Source organism: Vipera berus (genome assembly GCF_964194415.1).
Source record: "Vipera berus genome assembly, chromosome: 3".
NCBI classification, from domain to species: Eukaryota; Metazoa; Chordata; class Lepidosauria; order Squamata; family Viperidae; genus Vipera; species Vipera berus.
The window spans coordinates 23,284,762-23,302,235 of NC_138204.1; the positions used below are offsets into that span (position 1 = coordinate 23,284,762).

Consider the following 17,474-nt stretch of genomic DNA (forward strand, 5'->3'; position numbering starts at 1 on the left):
AAACTGGATGAGTGACTTTGGGCCAATCATTCTCTCAGTCCAACCTATCTCACCAGATTGTTGTTGTGGGGAAAAGAAGGAACATTATGTTTGCCACATTGAATTAATTATAAAAAACCAATAAAGGTAGGTTAAAAAATATTTTAAGAATTGCACTTCCTTTGATAAGCAGTCAGTGGGGAAGCCAGATTCACTTAACAACCATGTTACTAACTTAACAAATGCAGTGATTCATTTAATCATTGTGGCAAGAAAAGTTGTAAAATGGGCCAAACTCATTTAACAAATGTCTCACTTCGCAACATAAATTTTGGGCTCAATTGTGATTATAACTCAAGGTCTACATAGTATTATGCAAATTTGGACATAACTTTTCTTGCAAGAACCAATCTGGATCAGTCACTGGGACCAGAGGTTTACTCGAGGAGTACAGTAGTGAAATGTCAAAACAAAAAGTTGAAACTCCAAAGCAAATTATATATACCGTATTTTTCGGACCATAAGATGCACCTGACCATAAGACGCACCCAGTTTTTAGAGCAGGAAAACAAGAAAAAAAATTCTGAACCAAATAGTACCAGTATACTAAAATATTTATTATAATAAAGCAAAATACCGTAATGTTTAACAGCGTAAACTCAACAGTGGTGTTAAGAACCATCATCATTTCCATTAACAAATGAGGAAAGACTTAGAGGCTCAAGCACTTTTCTAGTTTCCTGGAAACCCTAAAAACTTATCATCACTAGTGTCAGAATTTATGAAGCTCTGTTGCTCACAATCACCTATATCGCTTTCTTCGCTATCTTCATATATGACATTATCTTCAGTTCCATCTATGGCATTGCTAATGCGACATTTTTTGAGAGAGAGAGTGAAAGGAAGGAAGAAAGGAAGGAAGGAAGGAAGGGAGAGAGAGAGAGAGAGTGAAAGGAAGGAAGGAAGAGAGAGAGAGAGTGAAAGGAAGGAACAAAGGAAGGAAGGAAGAGAGAGAATGAGAGTGGAAGGAAGGAAAGAAGGGAGAGAGTGAAAGGAAGGAAGGAAGAAAGGAAGGAAGAGAGAGAGAAAGAAAGAAAAAGAAAGAAGGAAAGAAAGAAAGAAAGAAAGAAAGAAAGAAAAAGAAAGAAAGAATCCGTCTTGCTCTTTTCCGCTGGGAGCCCGCAAACGTGTGAATTACCGGTAGCTCTCCTCGAACGCCCACTTGTCCCGCGGCACGAGAACCACCCTCATGATTCTTTCTCTACGCACCCTGCCCTCGCCGCGTCAGGAACCTGCATTTCTATTGGCTGGTCGGCAGCTCAGTGTGCCGGCTTCCCCACCCTCACCCTCCACCCAGTGGGTTGTGTGTCTCGGTGCACGTGTATACGCAGCAGGGCTGCGTTGAGAGCCGAGGAAGGAGGAGAGGCGAGGAATGTGGGGGGGGGCGAAGTGCTCGGGGGGGGGGAAAGGAAGAAAAGATGCATTAGAAACAAAGAACTTATTTGCCGCCCTTCCCCCACCCTGCCAGGATGAGAAGCTGCTTTCTTGCAGGGGTTTTGAACGCACTTCAGCTGCTGGCCAAAATTTAAGGTACCAATAGTTTCTTTTCCCTGAATAGGTTTTCTAAGACACCAAAGCAATTTCAAACAATTATTACTCTTGCAAATGGGAAATCACTTCCAATAAATTTCGCCGAGAAACCTGCAGAGACAACTCCTCACGGCTTTGCTGGGGCAAGTCGCCAGCAATACGAAACCGGAGAATTATTGGGATTTGGCCTATGAGGTTTAGTTTAGCAAAAACTATTTCTTTAGCGGCAAAGTAAAAGGAAGAAAATGGGCGCGCGTGGGGAGGGGCGGAGAATTCCACATCTTCATTCAATCACATCTCTCCAATGGAGCTGATGGCGTTGACTGAATGGGAGACAAAAGTTTTCGCTTACCTTCGGACCATAAGACGCACCTCGTTTCCCCCCCCCCACTTTTTTTTGGGAAAAAGTGCGTCTTATGGTCCGAAAAATACGGTAGCTATTTACTTCCATTTAATTGTACTTGTGGGTGAAATAATGCTTTTGCAAACCCTTGTAAATTTCTTTCTAAATCTAAAACAGTAGACTTTCACTTGATAACAAAGAATCAAATGCTTGGAAATCAATGTTTTATCATACTCCCTTCTAACAGTGAATTTCCAATAAATCTTTGTTCTTGCTTTTTTACCTGGTTAGCTGCAGCAAAAACCCCAGTTCCTTCAAGTGTCAACAGTCAGCCTCCAGTTGAAACACACGTGCTTACTCGATCAGCATCCCAGACACCCCCAGCCGGTGTTACAGCTACGACAAGTGCTGCTTCTGCTGTCAGCACTCCAGCTGCAGCTACTGGCAGTCCAGTAAAAAAGCAGAGACCTCTCCTACCAAAGGAAACCGTCCCAGCTGTGCAGCGGGTAGTATGGAATTCTTCAAACAAATTTCAGACTTCTTCCCAGAAATGGCATATGCAAAAGGTGCAAAGGCAGCAACAGCAGCAGCAGCAGCAGCAGAATCATCATCAGCAGCAGCCTCAGTCTTCCCAAGGAACAAGATACCAGACAAGACAAGCAGTGAAAGGTATTGCCCACCTTTCCTAATGTCTGCTCATTGCAATCCATTCGCGGTAGTTGTGCCCAGACCTCAAATATGAATTGCACAAAAATGAGGAAATCACCAAACTTTCCACCACTGTATATAGTAAGAAGCCTTTCAGTTGGAATATGAAATGTCCAGTCTTTTTATTGATGATTCAATTAACCTAATAGATTTAACATCAAAATTAGATAAGAACACAGGTTGTTATGATAACAACACTGTTGTTTGTGATAAGTTGAATCTAGATAGGCCAGCCTATAAAAGGAAAATTTCTTCTCAAATATGAAAGTCTTTTGGAACCAGCAGATGTTTCCCTTATGCAGGATGAAGTCGTTGTTTTTGCTGACCATCCTCTTTTCACAAATCATTCCTGAGCCCTTCACAGCGACATTTTGAAAGAAAAAAAAAAGATTGCAGGAGAAAGAAAAAACTGGATCTCTCTATCTCCTTTTTTGATCGTGGGCTGAACTCTCTTTAAATAAATCTCTGAATAACTGCTTGAGTTCATATTGTATATTAAGGAACAGTTATTGTATTTGTATTGGCAGTTTTTCACATAACTTGAATATTTATGATATAATAGTGTATATTATGATACATAGGATATAATAAAACAAATTTACTTAAATCTACTTAATATTGCCTGTATTTTGTTTTAAGAACTTTAAAAACTGCAGTCTTTGGACCCACCACCTCCTTTTTTCCACTGCCACTTTGGTTTTACACTGAAACCTTTTAAATGATTTTGTAATGTTCTAGCTGGTCCTAATAAACATAATGCCTTATTAATGTGTGAATCCCTAGAGGGCATTTTACAATTGATAAAATCAGGATGAGTACTCACGAAAATATGTCTTATGTTCCTGTCTGATTTTAAGGCTTTCTGTTAATAATATCATCCACAAATTAAATCGTATAGTTCTAGTAACTAAGCAGAGGTGGTTTGTTTTTAATTTTCTAAATGCTTTGAAATATATAGTAACTCATTTTCAGATTTGTTTTGTATTCCAGCTGTACAGCAAAAAGAAATTACTCAGAGTACTTCAACGTCAACTATCACCCTGGTTACAAGCACTCAGCCTGTTTCTATAGTAACCAGTTCTGGATCAGCAAATACACTTTCATCTTCAGTTAATACAGACTTGCCAATAGCAACAGCTTCAGCAGATGTGGCTGCAGATATTGCTAAGTATACTAGTAAAGTAAGCTTTTAAAAAAGTGTATTTAATGCCTGATTTCAGTTAATGCATTTTTAACATGTACAAAGTGTTCATCATTCCTTGATTATTTTCACTATTTTCATGGATTAGGATTAACATTTGAAATCGCAGAAGAATTTAACAGCAACATTTAAAGTTGGCTCCTAACGTACACCCAGAAGATGTGTAATTTTTTCCCCTGTTCTATGTTTTTTAGATAAGAATAGAAGGGAAAATTAGCCAAAATAACCTGGCCAGCCATTGTTAGGCTGAGAAACTAAATGGGGTTAGGCGCGGTTAATACTTGCATTGGAGATCTCGGGTAGACTATACTAAGAAGTTAACAGACAAACAAAAAGGGATTCCATATTGTTGTTGAAAATAACTATATGGACATGTCTGTAAAGTCACCAGGAGTAAAACTTGTTTCAAATAAATCCTTTTTTTACATTTTTATGCACAACATAGGTTAATTAGTTCTCCCTATTAAATCTATCTATGCTATTTATGTGTGTGTCATTAGATACATTAGAAGATGGATGGAGGATTTATTTTATGGTCAAAGATCCATATAAATACAACAACTGTGGACAAGGCCTTTCATGGCAGGCCTACTTTCCTGCTTTCATTTGCCTAGAGCAGACACAGATCCTTTCCATTCCCCCTCTATCTCATTTACTTAATATGTATACACAGACACACACATGCTCACTCAGCTTAGTTCACCTTCTCTTTCAGCACATACCTATCCCATTGACACAAATAACATGTTATGGTGAGATTTTAAACTGGTCCCCATAGAACAGTGGATTGATGTCAAATTTCCCTTGCATATGTCCTTCCTAGGAACATGCAAGTTCGAATGTTCAAAGCTAATTCAAAGTCTTATTGCAGAATTGATATGTAGTCTTTCATAGAGGTTAGATTATAGCATTGAGGAAAAAAGGTTTAGAATGCAAAGTGAATGATAACCCCCAAGTTATCTAGATTTCTTCACTTGAAGAGCAAGAGAAAAGTATATAATGTTTTAATCTTCCCTCTGACCTGGGTTATGTATTACCTACTTGAATATAAAAGGCATGATACCCAGATACAGATTTTAAACCAAGCAAAGAGATTATAGTGTCTACTTTCGCCAATTCTTCTCTATAATTTTGTGAACAGAAGTTAAGGTGCAATGCCAGGTGGTTTTCCATGGAATACATTGCTAGTAGCTGCTGGAGATGGAGCTGCTACTTTTGTTTATCAAGCGAAAGCAGTGGTAAGCTTGGAAGTGAGGAGGATCCTGCTTAAACAAATGTTTGTGCTTTAAATTTGGGGATGGGAATATATTCATTGCTCTTCAACAGGCTCAGTTGCTTGAGAGTAGCATTTAACTCTGGAATGGTAAATTAATGTAAAGTATGAAATCTGTAATAACCATTTTATATCCTAGTATCCTTTTCATATATCTGGTGTAAACAAAACTGAGGGAGCTCTTCCCAGTAAATAAATGTTTAATTCTATATTTTTTCTTTTAAACAGATGATGGATGCTATAAAAGGAACAATGACTGAAATATATAATGACCTTTCAAAAAATACTACTGGAAGCACAATTGCTGAGGTTAGTATTCTTTACTGTCTACATGGGGCTGCCCTTGAAAGTCACCAAGAAGCTACTACTGATCAAGAAGACAGTTGCTTGAGTAGTGATATATGCCACTAATTATTCCTACTTCAACTCTCATAACTGCTATATATTATTAATTACTTTCCAGATTCAGTTCAAGGTCCTATATATTACTAATAAAACTGTACATGATTTGTGACCAGGATGTCTTTGGAACCACTATTTCCAATGGTTTTTGCTCATCCAATTAGATCTAGTAGACTGGGCTGTCTTTGGGTACCTCTCCTAAAGGGTTGACCCCTCTTCTTTAGAACAGCATTGCTTCCTATCCCTCCCTGAGATTGGACTGGCTCTCTCACTTCTAGCTGTCTGGAAAGCTGTTAAAATCTGGTTATAAGGTAGAAGTGTGACAAATGGAGATACACCCTGCTATGGTATGAATTTGGAGTTTGATATTCCTCTAGCTTGGAATGTATTGTAATACTTAGGTTTTTGTAATATATTTTGATATATTGTTTTTGTTCTCTTGCTAGATAGGTTTTTGTAAGCTGCTCTTTGAAGCTGCATTTAAGTTGTAATTAAAAATCTTACCCTTAAAATTTAATGTGTGTGCTAAATCAGCAGAATAGCCCTACGGCTTGAGGACCAGTGGCAGTTCTTTAAAAAGTCTTGATTATAATCTCTAGACCAGAGATGTCGAACTGGCAGCCTGCAGGCCGGACACGCCCACCCCATTGCTGGCAATGGCAAAACTCTCCTGATACGTTGTGCAAGGTCGCAAGTTTGACATGTCTGCTCTAGACTCTCTCCAGAATTGTAATCAATAAAATTTTAATGTGATAGAAAGGGAGATACTTAAATATGTGGGGAGCAGCCATATTAACTGAATAGTCCATTGTATGTGTTTGACTTGGGAGTGCAAGCCTTGGCACATAACGGGCTGTTCTATCTGGTTTTACAGAGGGCTATCCTTAACCATCCAGAAAGTTCAGTCCAGAATGTCATAGTGTAGATAGTAACAAGTTCAGCTTAGTTTGTTTATATAATGCCTCTGCAGCAGGAGCTACACTGGCCTTCTGCAATTGAATGTGTTGGTAACAAACTTTAAAGCTCTTTATTGCCTAACAATACTCTACTTCATACGGAATGCATCTATCCAATGAAATCCAAAAGGAAGGCCAGGCCTTGCTGAGCAGTTGCTACTCTGACTGTGAACATTACCCCGTCTTGGGGAAGTTCTCCTCCATAAATTACCAGGCCTGTCTTACTAACATTTTGGAGGGCCATTAACATCTGGAATGGAAGGCTTATCACTGCTCCTGAAAAGAACAGTGTCATATGTTTTCAGGTATATTGCAGATTAAATGTATGTTACCTGGAGGTGGTGCTTTTGTTATGTTTTTTCACCTTAAGTATGAAGTCTTGTAAGCCATTCAGAGTAATCTATGCTGGAGCGAACTAGAAGGTTGAGAAATAATATAATAGCCAAGTATGGCCCTTGGCTTGATGAAAGTTGCACATCCCTATTTTAAACATTTTGTTCCTGTCTCTGTTCTTATGTCAACTCTTGAAATTATTAATTGGGTGTTATGTGCATGAGAGAGCACAGTAAAATAAAGAATTTATCTCATATGGATAAGAACTTCTATGCCAAAAGTAACAATATAATAACACTGCTTCATAACTGGTACAGCAAATTCAGTTTTAAAAGATTTTTCTAGTACCTCTACCAGAAAAGATAGCACAGCCTATTTATTGTACAAATTATCTAAGATCCAGCTGACGTTTGGAAGTACTTAATTCACAATATCATTATATCGGATTGTGTAGTGAATACAATACAATACAACTTAAAATTTGAGTTGAGAGGGATAGTATCTACTATAAGGCAGGAGAAACAAGTATATATCTTTGGGAAGAGCTTTATTTCACCTTTTGGTTCATGCACATTTGCCCTTTCTTTCTGTTCCACTAGGAGAAAGAGTAGGTGCATTATTTATTTTGCCTAGTTTATAGAAAGCATATTTATTCTGAGATATCTTTTCATAAGAGTGATTAGTTTCTAAATAAAGATTTTCATCCAGTGCAGTTGGATTTCCATTCATGGTCTCTCTCACTCCTTCTTCCCTATCACCCAGATCTGATTTAAAGAGTCCCCCTAAGTAATAAATGTGGGGATAGAAGAGAAAGAAGGATTTTATTCTATTTTGACTGACATTCCTGTTGTTACTGTTTTTTAATATTTCAGATTCGTCGTCTGAGAATTGAAATTGAAAAGCTTCAGTGGTTACATCAGCAAGAGCTCTCAGAAATGAAACATAATCTGGGTATAAAAATATCAATATTTTTGTTAAATATTTTTGTGGTTCAAAGTCTGGTATGTAATGGAACATCTGTGCTGATCTGTTTTTCATATGTATAATCAATTATAGTGGTCCAGCTCAGTTGTCACAGTACATCATCATGATAGCCAATAAACCTCTTAAATTGATTGGTAATTATTTCTTGAATGACACCTAAAAATAGTGGATCGGTTCAAAAATAAAAAACATGGAAGTTCTTACGACCTTATACAATAAGCTTACATATATAAGTATACACATTATAATGCAAATTTGTCGACCTTGATTGTAATAAATTAGTGTGTTTTATTCCCTTTAAGGTAGTGTACCATTATTACTTACAGATCAGCTATTTATGTACTGTTAGATTACATGCTGTTCATCTGTTACCTAGAACTCACAATGGCTGAAATGCGACAAAGCTTAGAGCAAGAAAGAGATCGTTTAATTGCAGAAGTGAAGAAACAACTGGAATTGGAAAAGCAGCAAGCTGTGGATGAGACCAAAAAGAAGCAGTGGTGTGCCAACTGCAAAAAAGAGGCCATTTTTTACTGTTGCTGGAATACCAGCTATTGTGACTATCCTTGCCAACAAGCTCATTGGCCAGAACATATGAAATCTTGTACACAATCAGGTAATTGGCTAGTGTTTCTATGATTACATTATTTATCTTTCAATCTATTTGTGAATGAATATGACCTCCATTTTTAAATTTGCTTGGTTTTAATTTTAGCTACTGCAACACAGCAAGAGACAGATAGTGAAGTTAGTTCAGAAACATTAAACAAAACATCCCAACCTGGTTCCAGTGCACAGCCTGCACCTACAGAAACAACCAGTGCTCCAAAAGAAAAAGAGGCAGCTGTGGAAAAAAGCAAGGAAAGTGTTACGGTAAGTATGTCCTCCTTTGGTGCATCCTTTAAGGTTTATTTTCAAAGCTGTACAAAGCAATACATGTTATTTTATTTTATTTTATTGAGGGCTGGTGAAATACCTTAAAGGGAATAAATTTTACCTTTACAGAGTTAGTTCTTAAGGATTCAGGATGTATCTAATCTTGTATGTGTTACCATATTTTTTTTCATCGCATAATATGATGAATTCTCAGGTGATTTTGCCCTGGCTCCACCCACTTGGGGGTGTAGTGACTGCTCAGGTTCATCACAAATATCCCTCGGTCTTCTCTTATTTTGAAATGTGGAATGTGTATGGTATCATGTCCCAGTTCTTTTGTCAAGAACTGAAAACTGAGTTTTGAAAATATTTATCCACATCTTTGCTTAATTCAGTATCCTGACTCTTCTGCAGAATAACAGACACTAGAATTGCTAACCCTATATAGATAACTATTATTATTCTTTATCTTGTATGGGTCAAAACTGGGTCCTTGCTTTCTTTTTAAAACAATACTAGCGGTTACAATAAACTAAAACTTTATTAATAAGTACATTTCTGTTTTCTATCCATTCTTGTATCCCTATTAGTTTTTCTTAAAGCACAATAGTACATTCTGTTGAAAAAAATGAAACTCTTTTATCATGAGATTTTATATGGGTTTCAACCTCAAGAAGTTGGTATCTCTTACAAAACTATATAATTTAATTGCTTTGCTTTATTCTAAGGAAAAAAAGTCATAGGTCTAGTGCCTTTTAGAGAAGAAGAAAGGATGGACCAGAGCATATTTAGTATTCAATACACTGAAAAATACTATATATCTTAACAAGGAATGGCTAAATAGCTACCCAGTTACTTGTAGTTGTACTGTGCTCTGTGATAAGCTTCTTATCATGAAATATTCTGCTTTGGAAATCTCAAATTGCATTCACATAATTGTTATATTTGTTTGAAACATCAAATTGTATGCATTGCTCACTTTCATATTTTAAATTTTGCTTTTATTTATAAAAATATAACCTGTGAATTCATTAAAATGGAAGGGTTTTTTATGCCAAGCACTGACATTTGTATGGGTTAAATCCAGAGTTTGGTTTCACAAATGGGGAAAAAATTGTGAGCATATTTCACTAAGGACAAAAAAAATGGGTAGAAGACAATTTTTAGCTGATTCTCATCTATCACAATATCTAGCCCTATCTCTCATGCTTCACGAAGATCTCTCGACACTTCTTTGTCCCCCATAGCAGATTGATGGGGGCTTTTGATGCAGCAGAGAGGAGGAATCTATAAAAATCATTTCCCCTCTTCCCCTAGCAGTCAGAGGGAGTCCTTCCATTTATGAAAAGCAAGATCTAAAGCCAAAACCATGTTAATAAATAGGTGACATTGACATAAAAACTGAACCTTTCACTCTGGTTACCTGTGCTGTCTCTGCAGATAGCAACAGGTGTGACAAGCAGCCAGCCTATAAAGTTGGTCCAGGTACCGCAGACCACTACCTATATACCAACTACTCAACCCACAATTGTAAGTACTGCTTTTGGCATTGAAACAGCTCATTTATTTTGGAGGGAGGATGGGCTTTCTCCTGTGTTACCACAATATGAATTCACTGGTCTTAACTCAATTTGCTGTGCAAAATGCTTTATTTTGCTATACATTTCCATTTCTTTTACACCATACATTGTCATAGAGGACAATAAAAGATTCAAGTTTTATTTATTGATTTTAAATTCTATATTTCTATCATACTTTCTGAAGCAGTTTAGGAAAAGCTATGCTATTCTTCAGCTGCTGTGTTTTGTGTAAAAATGATTGCACATTCAGACAATTCTTCCTTTGTAAAAAAAAACAACAAACCCTTTTAAATTTCAAAATTGCATTAAACTTAGAAATTGTCTTGTGCTCTAATTAATTGCTTGGTTAAGAAGTGTTAGGGGCCAGTAATGGGTAATGAACTTGGTGGCAAGGGTTTTGTCAAGAGGACTAGTATTTTGATGGTGGTAGGGAATAAGAAGGTAGAAGTTGCAAATCAATATGTTATTAGATAGAAAGTGAAATTAGCAATTAGTCTCTTTTTCTAGCTAACCTGGCAACTTTGTTGTCACATGAGTGGAGTGTGTGCACACACATGTGCCTGCCATTCACATACACACACATCCCTAGGCTGGGCCACCAAGCTGGAAAGGTTGGGGATTTCTGAGTTAGATGGAGAGGAAATGTGGTTGTGTATAACAACCACCTCATTAGCTAATTCACTGATTTGTTTATATACTTACCCAATCACTTAAGTAAGTCTTAAGTGGCTTATAGAATTCTAGGTGCTAGGAGACTTCCGCATCAATTTCAGCCTGGGCTATCTGGTATGACTCAGGAATTCACAGCAGCTGTGACATTTATGACTTTGGATCTTAGGGGCAAATCAGAATGCTGGTCACACTCAGTTGGTTTTTTATTCAGCTGAAAGAATGGTTCATGGGTGAATTCCCATATCATGCCCCATTGTCATGAATGAACTTGCAGTCACTCTCCATCTGTGTAGAAGTGGAGGACAAAGTCAGCTTGCATTTCCAAACAGTTTTTTGGATCTACTGGTTTTTCCAAGGAGTCATAACAGTGTTTTAAAATAGATTCTGCAGGCAATTCAGATAATGCCTGATTGGGTTCTAGAAATGGGAATTTACTAGAGTGGTAGACAAAACTGCATGAAGACCATCTTCCATTTTTAAAGTCCCATCATAATATGTAGCTCATGGAAGAGCATCGTGGAATGAAGAAGAAAGTAAGATGGCTAGAACACTAACACTGTTATAACACCAGTAAGGCACAACATAGAGGTCATTTGAGAGTCTGTACTGTAGCAGTTTATTCAGAAGAAAGTGATACTTTGTTGCATACATCGTATCTAAATATTCTTGTATAGTTGTGGGACAATTAAAATTAATAAATGAATGTTTAATTAATACCCTTAATTAACCCTCAGTCTCTGAATTTGGAATTGGAACTTTCCATGGCTTTCTGTGATACATTGGGTGTCAGTTAATTTCTAGGTATAGTACAAAGTATTACATATTATTTGAATGCCTTACATGGATTGGTCCTAGGTCACATTACAGAATGCTTCCTCCTACAAGATTCCCACCATCCACTAAGATCATCTGTGCTTCCTACTAACCACTAACGCTGTGCATTGAATTTTACCATTGATTAATTTCTTAAATATTCTGAATACTTTAAATTGCTAGTACTTTTTTTGGTATATCCAAGAAATTTGGTCAATCAGTGGTTTAAAAGGTAGATAGAGACATAATAGAATATTTGGAAATGTCCTTTGACATGGGCAATGATGCTCTTAGTTTAAGGTTAGGCCAGGGTTACAATTTGGTTTATGTTCCATCTATTATTCAGGGAGTGTTGGAAAGTGTCAGAGTTGTATGATGTAGGCTGTTTTGCATTTTGATGACATTGATGGTAAGGACAAAACAGTTGTTTTAAGATTCAGAAAACCCCAGTCCTCCAGAAATAAAAAAATATTTTAGCCCTATCAGAGAACAAATATCCTATCAGATTCCACATTAACCCAAGAGGTTGCCTATCATTGAATTATGTCTTTGTTCCATAATAAGCATGAACTTCATTCAGTTTTTTAGCTGATGCTTCTCTATTCCCAAAATCTTTTCATGCTTAACAAAGGAATCCAGAGAAATAATGAAATCTCTCAGGAACTATGGGAGGGGGTGATGGCTGACGATTGGAAATATCCTGTACTGAGAACTTGAAATTTGACCTGCTTTATACTATGATTGGAAAATGATAATATGCAGCATTCTTCAACTAAAGTTTGTGTTTGTTCTATAGGTAGACCTAATTTACCAACCACAATTGCAATTAACAATTCCATTGCTAAACAGCACAATCATTATATAATGTCCTATGACCATGCCAACATCTGGTCATTAAGTGCAATATCACATGATCATAACTTGCAGTTTCCTGGTGGTTCCTCCATTGACTTTGCTTGTCAGAAGCTAACTGTGAAAGTTGTAATGGCAATCACATGACCACAAGATGCTGCAACATCATAAGCATACATCAGTTGCCAAGCATCCAAACTGTGATCCCATGGGCACAAGGACGCTGCAGTGGCAGCAACTTCAAGGTCATAGCTCCTTTTTCAGCACTGATTGTCATAAGTTAGCAATTTACAATTAGTCAGTAACTTAACTATTGTTAGACTACCTGTTCATGCTTACTTGTTTATTTTCTTAACTCAGTTGTTGACCAGACTGACTGGGATAAGGAATGCACCAATTCAGTCTAGCCAACTATATTAAGTCTACCATGTTATATAAACTCAAATCAAAATAATTTATTTAGCAGATATGTTTTGCTTTGCATTGCTGGCCTTGTTTGACAATCAGGTCACCATTTTTCATTGATAAAATAGTTGCATTTAACAGTCAGGTTTGATTTTGGACTTTCTCCTTTGTGAATTGCAGTTTATCTCACATGCTTATGGTGCTGAAACTGCAGTATCCTTCCATTATAGTGTATCACATTCTATCTGCTTTTGTTGCAATGTACAAAGGACAACCTTCAATAAGTAGAGAGTAATGCCTTTAAAATAAAAGCATTACCCTGATAAACCTCTTCATATCATAATATGATTTATCCATATCCTGTACAGTAGTAACTCCCAATCTTTGAGGGGTTGTAAATGCCCTAGATACCAAATCATATCACAATACAGGCAGTCCTCAGGTTATGACCACTCATTAAGTGACTGTTCAAACTTAACAATGTGCTGAACAAATGGTAGTTATGATTGGTCCCTGGAGTTGTGGCCATCGCAGCATCCCCTCAGTCACATGGTCATGATCCAGGCACCCAGCTCACAGTTACGACATCACAATGAACTATGGTCAACCTGCTTGCTTCCCACAAGCAAATTCAAAAAGAAAGTCACTAGAAAGTCAGAGGTTGCAGTCCTTGCTTAATGAACTGTGTGGTCTCACTTAATGTCAGCAATTGTGATTGCAGGAAAAGTGACACAGTCATGTGCTGTCATGCTTTACGACTGCATTTCTGAGCGACAGAAATTCCAGTTCCCATTGCTGTCATAATCTGAAGACTATCTATGTCTGGCATACCAAGGAAGCCATGTGACAGCTTCCACCTTTTGCTATGGAAGGAACAGGAGTGCAGGTGTGAATATACAGTCATGGCCGAAATTGTTGGCACCCCAGAAATTTTTCCAGAAAATCAAGTATTTCTCACAGAAAAGTATTGCAGGAACACATGTTTTGCTATACACAGGTTTATTCCCTTTGTGTGTATTGGAACACAACAAAAAAGGGAGGAAAAAAAGCAAATTGGACATAATGTCAAACAAAACTCCAAAAATGGGCTGGACAAAATTACCCTTAATATTTGGTTGCACACCCTTTGGAAAAAATAACTGAAATCAGTCGCTTCCTATAACCATCAATAAGCTTCTTACACCTCTCACCCGGAATTTTGGACCACTCTTTCTTTGCAAACTGCTCCCGGTCTCTCTTATTGGAAGGGCGCCTTTTCCCAACAGCAATTTAAGATCTCTCCACAGGTGTTCAATGGAATTCAGATCTGGACTCATTGCTGGCCACTTCAGAACTCTCCAGCGCTTTCTTGCCAGCCATTTCTGGGTGCTTTTTGACGTATGTTTGGGGGTCATTGTCCTGCTGGAAGACCCAAGATCTCGGACGCAAACCCAGCTTTCTGACACTGGGCTCTACAGTGCGACCCAAAATCCTTTGGTAATCCTCAGATTTCATGATGCCTTGCACACATTCAAGGCACCCAGTGCCAGAGGCAGCAAAACAACCCCAAAACATCATTGAACCTCCACCATATTTCACTGTAGGTACTGTGTTCTTTTCTTTGTAGGCCTCATTTTGTTTTCGGTAAACAGTAGAATGATGTGCTTTACCAAAAAGCTGTGCCTTGGTCTCATCTGTCCACAAGATGTTTTCCCAGAAGGATTTTGGCTTACTTAAGTACATTTTGGCAAACTGTAGTCTTGCTTTTTTATGTGTCTGTGTCAGCAGTGGGGTCCTCCTGGGTCTCCTGCCATAGCGTTTCATTTCATTTAAATGTCGACGGATAGTTCGCGCTGACACTGATGCTCCCTGAGCCTGCAGGACAGCTTGCATTCCTTTGGAACTTGTTTGGGGCTGCTTATCCACCATCCGGACTATCCTGCGTTGCAACCTTTCATCAATTTGTCTCTTCCGTCCACGACCAGGGAGATTAGCTACAGTGCCATGGGTTGCAAACTTCTTGATATTGTTGCGCACTGTGGACAAAGGCAAATCTAGATCTCTGGAGATGGACTTGTAACCTTGAGATTGTTGTCCACAATTTTGGTTCTCAAGTCCTCAGACAGTTCTCTTCTCCTCTTTCTGTTGTCCATGCTTAGTGTGACACACACAGACACACAATGCAAAGACTAAGTGAACTCTCCTTTTTATCTGCTTTCAGGTGTGATTTTTATATTGCCCACACCTGTTACTTGCCCCAGGTGAGTTTAAAGGAGCATCACATGCTTGAAACAATCTTGTTTATCCACAATTTTGAAAGGGTGCCAATAATTTTGTCCAGCCCATTTTTGGAGTTTGGTTTGACATTATGTCCAATTTGCTTTTTCCCCTCCCTTTTTGTTGTGTTCCAATACACACAAAGGGAATAAACCTGTGTATAGCATAACATGTGTTCCTGCAATACTTTTCTGTGAGAAATACTTGATTTTCTGGAAAAATTTCTGGGGTGCCAACAATTTTGACCATGACTGTAGACAAGAACTGTACTTTCTTGTAAATAAAATAATTTGGTAGAGAGACCTTGGCTGATATCAACATGTATCTCTCACTGGTAGTTCCAAATATACAGCATATACATTTACTCTTATGTATGTCATCATAATATTGATATTCATATGCTCCATGGCATGCCCAAATTCATGAATTATTTTTCTGTAGATACTAAAAATATTTTATTGATTTTAGTTGTATACTCCTAGAATTATGGAATGCACATTGAGTTTGCTGATAAACTTATCATGTGGGCTCATCTCCATTGCACTTCTCAGAATGAAGAAAAGAATTTTATTTATAATATATATAAGGAAACTCTACTCTTCTAATTCAGTTCTGCCAGCAGCAAGAATAGGGAACAGTAAAGATATGTAAATATTTCAGATTCAGACTTTGAAACAGGCTGATCCACATTTAGTTAAAGTGAAACATTTTTATTATAGTCAGAACAGTCCAACAGTTTCAACTTAAAAGCTAGAAAAGTTTTGGTTTTGAAATATTTTGCAGTCCTCAAAAACACATCTTTGTCTGAGAGGTGTTGAAGAATAAAAAGTAGTTCTAATAGTGTGTGTATGTGTGCATGCGTACATATATGCGCACACACACATACACAGTGCATTCAGAAAGTATTCAGACCCCCTCCTTCACTTTTGTCCATTTTGTTGTGCTGCAGCCTGATTCTGTAGTTGAAATTCATTTTTTCATTAATCTACACTCAGTACCCGTTAATGACAAAGTGAAAGCAGAATTTTAGAAATGTCTCTAAATTTATTAAAAAAGAAAAAACTTGAAATATCACATTGGCATAAATATTCAGACCCTTCACTCAGTACTTTGTTGAAGTACCTTTGGTAGCAATTACAGCCTCGGGTCTTTTTTGGGTATGACGCAACAAGCTTTGAACCCCTGGACTGGGGGATTTTCAGGTCCCTCCAGAGATACTCAGTAGGTTCAAATCAGGGCTCTGGCTGGGCCACTCTAGGATATTCACAGAGTTGTCCCTAAGCCACTCCTGTGTTATCTTGGCTGTTTACTCTTTGTCATATTGGAAAATGAACCTTCAGCCCCGTCTGAGATCCTGAGCACTGTGGAACAGGTTTTCATTGAGGATATCCCTGTATTGCGCTCCATTAAGGCTTTCCTAAACCCTGACTGGTCTTCCAGTCCCTACTGCTGAAAAACACCCCTACAGCATGATGCTGCCACCACCATGCTTCACTGTTGGGATGATAATGGGCAGGTGATGAGCGGTGCCTGGTTTTCTCCAGACATAACGTTTAGAATTCAAACTTGGTTTCAGCAGACCAGAGTATCTGTTCCTTAGAAGGCTGTGAGGCCTTGTATAGAGAGGTGTGTGCCTTTCCAAATCTTGTCCAATCAATTTAATTTACCACAGGTCGACTCCAATCAAGGTATAGAAACATGTCAGCAATGATCAAGAGAAATGGGAGGCACCTGAGCTAAATTTCAAGTGTTGTTGCAAAGGGTCTGAATATTTATGCCAATGTGATATTTCAGTTTTTTCTTTTTAATAAATTTAGACATTTCTAAACTTCTATTTTCACTTTGTCATTATGAGTGTAGATTAATGAGAAAAAATGAATTTCAACAACTGTAGAATCAGGCTGCAGCATAACAAAATAGACAAAAGTGTTTATTCCAAATCTAGTTTGGTTGTAACTGTAAGAAAAAATGGTGAAATTTTGGGGGATGGAATTATCAATGACTATTCAGATGGATAAATGGCAGGCCACTAATTCAGTGAATTGATACTATTTATAAAAATACTTTGAATTAGTGTATTATACCTGACTGAGTGACATTTTTGTGATCTGTCAGGATTATTTTTAAATTCTTTTGCTGTGGCTATGCAAAGTTTGATGAATAAGAAAAACATAAATCAAATGAATAAAAAATGTTTGACTAACCATCAGTTTGAATTATTGAATTACATAATTACTGAACCAAAATGAAA

At 37.6% G+C, this 17,474-nt stretch overlaps 1 protein-coding gene across 5 annotated transcripts in view; it reads left to right on the forward strand.

Moving 5' to 3' along the window:
- Positions 1-17,474, forward strand: part of ZMYND8 (zinc finger MYND-type containing 8) — a 105,005-nt gene that overhangs the window by 85,539 nt on the left and 1,992 nt on the right. For 3 of the 5 annotated variants that reach the window (XM_081323902.1, XM_081323901.1, XM_081323903.1), the window contains 7 exons: positions 2,204-2,581; positions 3,611-3,801; positions 5,323-5,403; positions 7,658-7,736; positions 8,146-8,385; positions 8,485-8,642; positions 10,086-10,175. In XM_081323902.1, coding sequence (XP_081180028.1) covers positions 2,204-2,581; positions 3,611-3,801; positions 5,323-5,403; positions 7,658-7,736; positions 8,146-8,385; positions 8,485-8,642; positions 10,086-10,175 — 1,217 coding nt within the window. The remainder of the gene's footprint in view (positions 1-2,203; positions 2,582-3,610; positions 3,802-5,322; positions 5,404-7,657; positions 7,737-8,145; positions 8,386-8,484; positions 8,643-10,085; positions 10,176-17,474) is intronic. The other 2 variants (XM_081323904.1, XM_081323905.1) reach the window with 2 other exon arrangements.